Below are 11,744 nucleotides of genomic sequence, written 5' to 3' on the forward strand. Positions count from 1 at the left end.
TTTAGCAAATGGCTGCAATATAACAAAGAGTGAAAAATTTAAGGGGGTCTGAATACTTTCCGTACCCACTGTATATATATATATATATATATATCAAATGCACTCTTCATATAGATCTATATCTAGTAAATATTTGTATAATAGCTTTAATATAAATTATATTATTTTTATAGGACTTTAATATGAGCAACTGTACAATGAGTGCTATGCAGATCATTTCAATAGTTTATTTCTACCATACACAAACTGTACAACACAGCGCAGTACTGCTTATGAAATTTTAAAAGTGTAAGGAAATCCTGATATACAAACTACTCGAACTGAAAAAAACAAAAAACATTTTTAAAAACAAAAACAAACGAAATCATTTACAGTACTGTGTATTATACTATTCTTTTACACAAAAAAAAATCATATCACATTACAAAACATCAAATACAAAAAGGAAAAATTAATATTCCTCACAAAACTTCCTGAGCAAACAATCTGTGGTTTATAAATTAAAAATTAGGAATTACAAATAACTGAAACAGAATTAATCATGAATTATACAGTAATTTAGGATTTCATCAACAACAACAACAAAAAAAAGATTCGGTTTTATTGAGAATACAATTCATTATGCACATTTGGTTAGATAATAGTGTTTTATTCCATCTGAATGACCTGCAAAAACACAATTTTTGACATTATCAATGGACAACGTAAAACTAAGGTTAAACGCCTTCAGTGTGCTAATTAACCTGCACCGATCACGCATTTGTCAAAAATAAACACTAAATAACAGAATAAAAGTGCAAAAGGGTACGTTTAGTGTTAGAGAAAGCTTTAAAAGTGCTGCGACGAGGCCGTTTGTGATCGTAACACAGCAATAAGGTGACCTCGGCTGTGCATTTAAACACAAAATCAAGTGGTACAGATCCAGTCAAAATGGAAAGATTACTCTATTGCCGTTCTTTTGCTGTAAATTGTCAATTTTTCTATTTTAGTGGCTTGAAGACACGAAGTGCTTTGAGAAAATATCATCCATAAAACCTATTTGAGAGCCCACCGCTTGTCGCACAAAAGAAGCCAAAGGTTGAGGAGTTCAGTCTCACAGAAAGGAATAAAAACCGTATTGTGCCTGATCATAAAACACTTTTTTTTACAAGAATATCGTTACGTACTTAAAATGGCGTATAAACAAAGGTAAACCGAGTTTAGAGGCTTTTCATTCAGAAAATAAATATACTGCAGAATAAAATGAATCACCATTCACATAATACTGCTCTACCACAAAACATATCATATTCCATGTACTCATTTACATTTAGGCACATATATGCACACACGGATGTGCACACCAAAGGCATTTCATATGAACAGAAACGGAAATAATTTTGTGTGCGTGTGTGTGTATATGTGGATGATTTGATTTTTGCTCACTGTACAGTCGTTTGGAGAGTTAATCGGATAAAATATTTGTCTTTTTGCTCACTTGCATGAAAACAAATGATGTCATTTCAGTGGGGTACATTAACTACATTAAAAAATTAAGTCAGGGATGCATACAGTACGGCTCTAATAGACCAATAACAGCTGCTCACCAACAGGTGGCGCAAGTGGGCTATTCTTACATTTCACATCAGTTGTGAAGAAAAAGTCATCGTGATATATTTTGAACGACTAAAACTCCCAGTTATTGTACAACAAATGCAAAATAAAATTCACAATATGTAAGATTGGCCTTGCATTTTTGGAGTTGCAGCAAAAATTATAACAATAAATAAATAAATCAATAAATAAGATTACTGTGAGATAAATAGTACCGATGAATAGTAGCAATGATATAATAACACACAAAAGAACAATACGGAATAAAGTCACGCAAACCATAGGAAATAAATAAGTGCAAAAGGAGGTCAAATCTCACTAAAAGGAACACCGAGCTGTAAAAATGTGGCTGGTAATTTTCAGTGCAATGAATTTGTCATGGAATGGAGTTGTTGTTTTAAACGAGACATATCTTGCACAGATGACAAAGCCAGCCCTCTGCGGACAATCAAAGGGTTGTGAACGAGAGTTTGGCCTTATACGTTAATGCCCTTGATGGCCTGTCTGATGCTGTCCAGTAAGGCTTTACATTCGGGTGAATACTCCTGCTCTGAATTGTTGTACATATCCGTCAACGTGTTCACGTAGGCTTCGAAGTTCTGTTCGTTTATTGGACCCTGAAACACATTAAAGAACAATAAATTCAGTAACTCTAAAATGCATGTTTCATAATGTCTTTAAAATGCATTCATCCCTTACAAACATGCATGCACAATTTGAACTATAGTTTACCTTAAAATACCACAATAACTACAGTTATTGTTGCAACAGTAAAATCATATTAAATTCATTCCTGTAAATCATCATATTAAATAAATTTTTTAATACTTTATGTCTTTCAGTTCAAGCACATTTAATACAGTTATACAAATGAACATTTCCTTTAATCCTCATTTTTCCTTCTACTTTCTTTTCCCTCACTTTTTTTTCTCTTGTGATAATACCTATCACCAATGCATAAAGAAAAAAAATAATAATTAGAACAATAACCAAAACACTTTTTCATATTAAAAAAATCCACATATTCATATCAAACTCTTATAATGACACCTAATTCCTAATAAGAAATTCAAATAATAGTATTTAAGACGAATTAATTATAATATTAATTAAATAAATTAAAATAATTCATGAATCAATTAAAAGGGAGGTAGAATTATATAGAGGCAATTAGTATATGTATTCCTTTATTTTATAATGTATACTTTGATTTTAAAGGTGCCCATATCTTTTCAAAATGTATACTTTTACTCTTAAGTTCATACGTTATCCTCTCCATAGAGTTAAATCTAACCAATTATTTAAAACTGGGGATTCTTGCCTTCTCCAAAATTGTGTTATTGTTTTAAAAGCTGTAATTCTCAGTATTCTAAATAAATATAACTCATCTTTACTAAGTAGCGTAGGTCTTATACCCAAAACTCTATTTTGTACCTTTATTATATTTGATTTCTTAAAAATGTCTTCTATTACCTGAATTACTTCTGTCCACATTTTTTATTATTATTTTGCAAGTATAAAATATATGAGTATAATGGGCTTTAAGTTCACCGCAGCTTCTCCAACATGCTGAAAATAAATGATTATATTTGGAAGATATTTCTGGTGTTATAAAATATTGCATATTGATTTTCCAAGCATACTCTTGCCAATATGGAGATTGTGTAGTTCTTACATTTTCTTTTAAACTTTGATTCCAATCTCCTTCTGTTATTTTATTATCTAATTCAATTTCCCATTTTGTTTTAATATTATAGAAACCCGTATCCTTAATTTCTTTGAATATATTATGTATTTATTACATCATATTAAATTAAATTAGCCTGCAAACAACTCGTGTGGCTATTAAATTGTCTTGTAATAATGACAATAGTGGCTAATACCAAGTTACCACAGTTTTACTGTAGTAGCTACGGTACTTTGTTAGAAAATTCACTGTAAAATATCAAATGTGCAGCTGGTTCCTTAAGGAAACATTTATAGCTGATAAAATTGATTCAATTGGATTTGGCCATATTAAATATCTTTTTAATATTATTTTAGCTAATGCATTAACTAACATTAACAATGAGCATTTGATACAGTATTTATTAATCTTTGTTATCGCTATCATCTTTTCATTTTGTACATTTTGAAATTAACATTAACTGCTTTAGAATAATTTTATATTGTTAGTTTATGGTAATTAATGTAGTTAACTAATATTAACACAGGGGTTTTGTGGGTCAACCACAAATAAAGGCCTTAAAAAGGTCTTAATCAAAACAAAGTTCTATTAAATAAAATGTAATGTTGCATGCACTGCACTAAATAAATGAATAAATGCATACATACTGTCTTGTTACATTTACTTGAATTGCAATGTGAAGATAGTTGAAGTCTTGTTTTCTGAGAAATTTAACAAATTTAAGTGATTTTATTCTTAAAACAATAACAAATATATCTCAATAAGGTAAGAAAACTATCATTTTCTTTACTTCGTCTTAAACACATATTTGAAAAGTCTTAACTTGGCCTTCATAAAACCTGCAGAAACCTTAATGCCATATTTCTAAAGTATTATGTTACTTGAAAACCGTATTTTTTTTACAGTATAGTTAGTTACCGTGACCATTGATTTTTGTAAGGGACCTTATGCAGTGATCAAAAACTGTGTAATAACATTTGTTGACCGAGATCAGGTTATGTTTTACATGTTTATCAGAGCGTGTCGGTCGGTGTAAATGTTTCAGCCTGAGGTCCGTCTCACCATCTGCGGCAGCTGGATATCTGTGAGACTGTTGATAAGTGCTTGACTGAGATGCGCTAACTCCTTCAACAGACTGTCGTTGTGCTGCTCGATTATTTTATTCTCCTCCTCGATAGTCTTCAGGTTGCACTCCATAGATGAAATCTGTTTTAAAACAGGGAAAAACTTCAGCTCTGAAACTACATTACCCACAATGCTCAGCGTGTAAGAAGGTCAAATGAATGCATATCATGTTATTTACCTGAGTCTGGAGCTGCATCATGTCTGCTTCTATCTTCAGATTGGATTCATTTAGCTCCTTTATTTCGTGATCCAAGTGCTGCATGTCTTCACTGTTTTCGATACCTGATTGACAGAAGACAAGCCAGGCAATGTTAATCTCAACCATAGTGCTTGAGAAAGCTGCAGTAACTTTTGAAGCTCTTTATGTTTCTTCTTCTTCTTCTTATCGCACACTACAATGATAATATTAGTGTGTCAAACATTCAGCATTTAGCTTCATTTTATGCTCTTTTATCGTTTTTAAGCGCTTGAATTACTCACCGCTGCTGGTTTTGAGTTTGATGGTCATCATCTCTTCATCAGAGAGTTTCTTCTTGATACTCTGGGCGTTTAGTGGACATCCTGACAAACTGTCAAGGGACAAAACACAAAATCTACAGATCAATACTAGCAATTTAGAGTTTTTCTTTTTTTAACTACACAAATTATAATCTAGTTTCAGGTCATAAGTATAATATATGACCGTAATCAGCAACATTCACAGAATGTTTACATTTACAAATACTAACATTATTGGATACTGTAATGGTGGTCAAAAATTAATAAACACGAGATGTAAATTATGTTCAGAAGAAAATACATATTTTGCATAATGAATACTGCTATTTTTACTTATTTCTGAAGTCAACCTGTATATATTTGTGTAGTTGAATATTTATTTTGTATGTTTATGTGAAAAAATAAACAACAATAATAATCCACATATGTTAGCTTGATTGGAAATAATAGTAATAATATTGTAAATTTATTGGAATAATAATATAGTGAGTTCTGTATTGTGTGTATATATATTTACAGAACAAAATGCATATTTTGAATCATAAATACTTTTAAGTCAACATGTATATATTCGTGTATTTTAATATTCGTTTCGTATATTTATGTGAACATTTTTATATTATATAATGTATAGTGTTATTACATTATATATAATATACTAGAAATTTATTTAAAGTATATCACATTTCAATGTAATATAAGATAATATAATATATATGTACAACTCAGAAAGTTCACAGTGAATGTGTTCAGGTTGGGTCAAGAGGTCTCATTATACAGTAGATACAAGGTTTAACATCAGAACTGAAGTTCCAGGTTATCGTATAGTTTCCTCACCTCCTGTGTGTGACAAAGACGTTGTTGGCATGACCCAAGCCGTTGCAGCCGGGCAGAGGGCAGTGCGGAAGCTCCTGTTTACAGAGCTTCCAGGAGAAGGCGGATCCGTTCACAGAGCTCTCCTTCTGCAGCTTGGTGGCGATCGGGCAACTTCCTGCGCTGCGATGAGACGTGTATTTACCCGACACGTGGCCCTGACCGTCACAGCCTGCCACCGGGCACCTGGTACACGAGAAGGGAAATATATACTTACGATCGCATTAACAACAAAACAATGCACTCTGATTTCACTGAAGATTATGTGCATCCTGGTAAAGATATTTTCACTGTCCATGAACATAGTACATAAATTAAGACTTTTTCCCCCCAACAAATGATCAGTGAAAGTAGGATCATCAGCATCAGGAGATCTAACTAAATATTGTTTTTCCTATTCATTTCATGAGAAAAATGTGAGATATACAGCAAAATATGTTTTTGGTACTTAAAAACGAATATAAAATAGAATAAAATATTTCTCAGTTAATAATTAAAGCAGTTATATTACTAGTGAACTTTTTAGACCTAATTTATGCAGTGCACATATATAGATTTCAGAACTTTAAGGTTATTATAGCGCTTATAACTAAAACTGGAAATAAAAATAAAACCATCAAAAAACATTTTACTTGAAATAAAATAAACATTAACTGAAATAAAATAAAATATATAAAAAATGTTTTAATTCAGCTAGCTACCGAGGCAACATTTTAAACATTTTAATCTAGTTTAACTAAACGAAAACTAAAACAAAAATAAAAAAAGGAATAAAATCTATATAGGCATATGTAACCCTGGAGCACAAAACAGTCTCAAGTCGCTGGGGTATATTTGTAGCAATAGCCAAAAATACATTGTATGGGTCAAAATGATAGATTTTTCTTTTATGCCAAAAATCATTAGGATATTAAGTAAAGATCATGTTCCATAAAGATATTTTGTAAATTAAAACTTTAACTAAAATTAAATAAAAACTGAAAATGTAAAAAAATCTAATTGAAAAAAAACCCTATAACACTATATCAGCGATACTAAAACAATACTAGTTGGGGGGAACTAGGTCATAATCTGCATCACAAAGGTTGTTTGGTATAGATTTCTGGGTCACCATGCCAAAACCCACACAGATGTGACCCGACCCCTCGACCTGCTTAAATGAAACCCCCCGCGCAGCCCTCTTTTGTTGTCCTAAACTCAACAGAGTAACAGTGATTGCCAAAGATAATCTCTTATTTGAGACTGAACTAGTTTCAGAGCTTACAACGTAAACACAAACGAGCCCGTATACATTCGCTCGATAATTTGATGGCTAAAACTTCCGAGGGCCCACACCGCCGCCGCGACGCGTTTGTCATTACGCGAGTCCGTAAACACCCCCACCCCCAATTTGCCGAGTTGGAAGACTTTTCAAATACCATTAAGAAGATTAATCCTGTGAAATGCTGATTAAAAATGTATTTAAAGCAGAAAAAAGGGAAGGAATAATTCTATCGGCACAGGCGGACTTCGTCTGAAACGCACTCCAGTAAATAATTACGGGCAGGGAGGTTAACGTGCCGCCGATGGAAACAAGCCCTACCAAGTTGAAGACTAGAGTGCTGAGGAGTTGGCCAATTTATTTTGCTGCTCACTTTCCCCCTAGGTCAGTAATGGAATGACATAAATTGCACATAATTGTTGCGCGTCCTCCACAGGGGGGAAAAAGCACATGATTTGGAGGTGGCTGACCCTTTCCCTGATAGCCCATATTGGAAGAGGTGAGAGGTTATCTGGGATAGTACAAATAGCTTGTCTGCAGGCCTGTATGGGAAAGGTTGTTATGGCAGTTTTGGCTCTAATACGCTGACTAAAACAAGACAACATTATGTATGTAATGACTATGAAAAGTGACAAAAACTCAAAACAAAATCACTAAAACCTTGTGATTTAAATTTTATATTTTGAGTTTTTATTTAATGTTGGTTGAAATTTTAGTGTTTTTGTTGTGGATTTTTCTCATTTTTAGTAGTTTTTGTTGTGTGTTTGTGTGTGTGTATATATATATACAGTATATACACATAATACATTATATATTTTTGAAAAATCATTATTTTGCGGAAAAAAAAAACTGAATAGGAAAGCCCTGTCACTCTGGGTCAGACTTCGGATTTAAGGCTGGAATCAATTCAATGAAGTTTTTTTGTCCTCCATAGTATTATGTTTTTAAAAAGCAAACTGCTGCGTTAATTGTAATTAAATGAGATCTTACGGGAAAACGAGGAAAGAGTTTTGAGTTCCCTGAATTAAAAGGATGATATTTTTGAATGTTTTTTTCTAGGAAATGCAGTGCTACAAACATAAACTATCCTTCTATTTTTATTAAAACAAAACAAAACAAAAAATATGGATTTATATAATGATTTTTCATCTAGCTTTCAGGCATACAGTATTCCCTAAAACAACATTTTTGTTTTATTTACATGTGTTTTACTGTGAAAATAATTGTTTTAAAGGCTAGTTGTACAGGTTGTTTTGATTTTTAAAAAAAATAAAAAAATTATATGCATCCTTTATATGAAAATGAAATTTTCATTTTCATTTTTAATTATTTTATAGCACATATATTAAGTTTAAATGTTTTTTTTTTTTTTTTTTTTTCAAATTTCAAAAAATTAATTCCCAAAAATTTTTTCCATTAATGTTATGAGAAAAATTGTGGGATACAGTGAAAAAATGTTTTGAATGTAAAATATTTCTAACAGTTTTAGGTATTTTATTAACAAAGCACCATTTTTATAAAGATACAGACGTTTGATGCATTTAAACCTATGGTATGCTAGTTTAATTCAATTTAATTTGAAATTCATTTTATAATAGTTTTTAAAATGATCTAATAATTCTCACCACAAAAAATGAGACTTTTTTCCTATTAATTTTATGAGGAAAAATTCTGGGATATGGCAAATGATTGTTTTTTTTTTATTAAAATATTTCTCTGTGAATAATTTAACATTTTTACGCATATTAACAGATTACTATTTTATAGTGATGATACAATCATTTGATACATTTAAACCTAGCTACATTTCATACTAGGTTAATTTAATTTTTATTTAATTTTATAATAGATTTCAAACCTACCAAATAGTTCTCACCAAAAACACTATGACTTGTGCCTCTAATGCTTTAGAAAAAAATGAAAGCGTCACCATAAGCGTACTCCATTCATGGAAAGTGCATACTAGATTTCTATTAAATCTTTTATTTAATCAAATAAACAAGACATTTTGTGTAAAATGATGATACATTTAAGTGTAACGTAAAACCTTTCTGTTCAATCTAACTAAAAACAGCAAGCATTTGGTTGTCATTGTTTTGGTGGTGTCTTACTTCATCTCTGGCTCTTCTTTGTCCTCTTTGCTTGGCGTGAGCTTCAAGCTTCCTTTCCTGGCACGAGGGCACCCTGACAGACTGGGAAGGAACATGACATATGTGACGAACCTTTCAGAAGTTCAAGCGTGCAGACGTGTGTGTGGGAAAGATACGGCCGCTGCGTTTACTGCGTGATGTTTCAAGCTTTGACACCTGTCGTGTTGCCATTGAACAGGGGTCATTACCTCAACAGCCGTGAAATGCCACAAAGTATTTACTCTTTGGCAATTACCAAAAAATAACAAATAATAAATATTCATATTTACAAATTTAAATGATAAAATAAAAAAATTGTAATTTTTTAAAAATATATTTAAATTTTTTTTAAATACAGCTAAAATGTTTAGGTCATAATAATTTATTAAATATTTTAATAAATAAAATGCATTATAAATAAAAACAACGACAATAACAACAGTAACAACAACAATAATAAATATTTATAATTATAGTACAATTATTCCTGATGTCTAAAATCTATTAAAGTGTAACATCTAGAACTAGAACACACTGGTTTAAAAATGAGACATTGTGTTCTTATGAAAAGCATGACCATTTTTGTCATGCAGAAACATCAAAAACTGTCACTATGTTTTCATCTTTCATTGAAGTCTAAGATTATTTAATAGAGATGTCCTGTCTAATGAGGCTCACCTCCTATGAGATGCGTAGTTTCCTGTCACATGACCTGAACCGTCACAGCCAGGAGTTGGACACCTTTAAAATAAATAGAAATTTGTGTCAATGATACAATAACAACAGTAACAACAACAATAATAAATATTTATAATTATAGTACAATTATTATTATAGTTATTACTTATAATAATTTATAAAATACATAAATTTACATTATTTCTACACATTAATTCTATGTAATTTTAAAATCATTTCTTATTTTTATTGGATTGAAACTTTAGCTGATTCTTACCTGAGCTCTTGCGAATTAGCAGCCATTAGTGATTTCAGGGTCTTGTCAGCCAATGGGCAACCAGATACACTACAAAAATGAAAAAACAAAACAAAAACAATGTAGATATTATGTATATTTTTTCAAGGTTATTTTGCTGCTTGAAAAATAAAGATGGTGAAAAACATGCAGGGTTTTACCTTCTATGTGACGCATAATTTCCTGTCACATGACCACTACCATCACAACCTGGTGTCGGACAACTGCAAAGAGAAAAAAAGACCAGAATAATGACCAGATGCACACAGCCTATGATTTCTTGATCTACTATACATGCTCTAATTATTAACAGGGCCTTTATCATGCTCACGTGTGACCCAGAAACCCCAAAACAGCGGTTCAAATAATGTTATTACCTCATCAGCTCTTTCTTGTTGTCTCTTATGAGCATCTTGTTTTTTGCCATGCTTGCATCTCCATTGTACGCTTTATCCTCGAGAGACACCTTCTCCAGCTGATCCATCTACAAGACAAGGGACAGAAGGTCAAAACATTGTGCGACTTTCCAAGAAAAGACACGACGGTCACTTAAACAAATGGCATTCTGTGAGCACTCGTGCACTAATAGTCTGTGAGAGGTCTGATGCTGCTTAAGTATACTTAGTAAAACATATATCCATTTAAACTCCAATATAATCCCTCGTAGTATTTATGATGGGCATAAAACCTTTGGATTTACTTACTTTTTTTATAAGGTAAGTACCTTTGAGCACCAGATGTCAGAGGGCGAACCAGACAAACATACAACTGTCTGGGTTTGTTCTTTGACTCTAAAGAGAATGAAAAATTGTCGGCTTTTCAGGAACATTCTTCTGCAATTTCTTTTCAATTTTAGTGTCATAGCAGCACATCGCAAGAGACAGTGTGCCTAAGGTCGTGGCTGACTGAACCAGATAATTTAGATGAAGAAATAGAAACATAAGGGTTTTAAAGGAACACTCCACTATTTTTGAAAATAGGTTCATTTTCCAACTCCCCTAGAGTTAAACAGTTGAGTTTTACCGTTTTCGAATCCATTCAGCCGATCTCCAGGTCTGGCGGTAGCACTTTTAGCTGTAGCTTAGCATAGATCATTGAATCAGATTAGACCGTTAGCATCTCGCTCAAAAATAACCAAAGAGTTTCTATATTTTTCCTATTTAAAACTTGACTCTTCTGTAGTTACATCGTGTACTAAGGCCGACGGAAAATGAAAAGTTGCTATTTTCTAGGCTGATATGGCTAGGAACTATACTCTCATTTCGATGTAATAATCAAGGAACTTTGCTGCCGTACCATGGGTGCAGCAGGCGCAATGATATTACGCAGCGCCTGAAAATAGGCTAACTTCCGTCAACATAACCAACGTGACCAACTGCTTGCACAGGGAGCGTGCTGGGGACTATTTTAAGGCGCTGCCTAATATCATCAATAGCAACTTTTTATTTTCCGTCGGCCTTAGTACACGATGTAACTACAGAAGAGTCAAGTTTTAAATAGGAAAAATATAGAAACTCTTTGGTCATTTTTGAGTGAGATGCTAACGGTCTAATCAGATTCAATGATCTATGCTAAGCTAAGCTAAAAGTGCTACCGCCAGACCCG

General features: G+C 32.3%; 1 protein-coding gene across 1 annotated transcript in view; it reads right to left on the reverse strand.

Moving 5' to 3' along the window:
- Positions 1–1,990: 1,990 nt before the first annotated feature.
- Positions 1,991–11,744, reverse strand: part of LOC107690971 (suppression of tumorigenicity 18 protein-like) — a gene marked incomplete at its 5' end in the record, with an annotated part of 30,176 nt that continues 20,422 nt past the window's right edge. Inside the window, 10 exons of the mRNA XM_016489411.1 lie at positions 1,991–2,210; positions 4,343–4,486; positions 4,584–4,687; positions 4,886–4,974; positions 5,741–5,962; positions 9,149–9,229; positions 9,845–9,907; positions 10,122–10,190; positions 10,301–10,363; positions 10,517–10,623. Coding sequence (XP_016344897.1) covers positions 2,070–2,210; positions 4,343–4,486; positions 4,584–4,687; positions 4,886–4,974; positions 5,741–5,962; positions 9,149–9,229; positions 9,845–9,907; positions 10,122–10,190; positions 10,301–10,363; positions 10,517–10,623 — 1,083 coding nt within the window. The remainder of the gene's footprint in view (positions 2,211–4,342; positions 4,487–4,583; positions 4,688–4,885; positions 4,975–5,740; positions 5,963–9,148; positions 9,230–9,844; positions 9,908–10,121; positions 10,191–10,300; positions 10,364–10,516; positions 10,624–11,744) is intronic.

The sequence above is a fragment of the Sinocyclocheilus anshuiensis genome, unplaced genomic scaffold (genome assembly GCF_001515605.1).
Source record: "Sinocyclocheilus anshuiensis isolate Anshui unplaced genomic scaffold, SAMN03320099.WGS_v1.1 scaffold6670, whole genome shotgun sequence".
Classification (NCBI taxonomy): Eukaryota; Metazoa; Chordata; class Actinopteri; order Cypriniformes; family Cyprinidae; genus Sinocyclocheilus; species Sinocyclocheilus anshuiensis.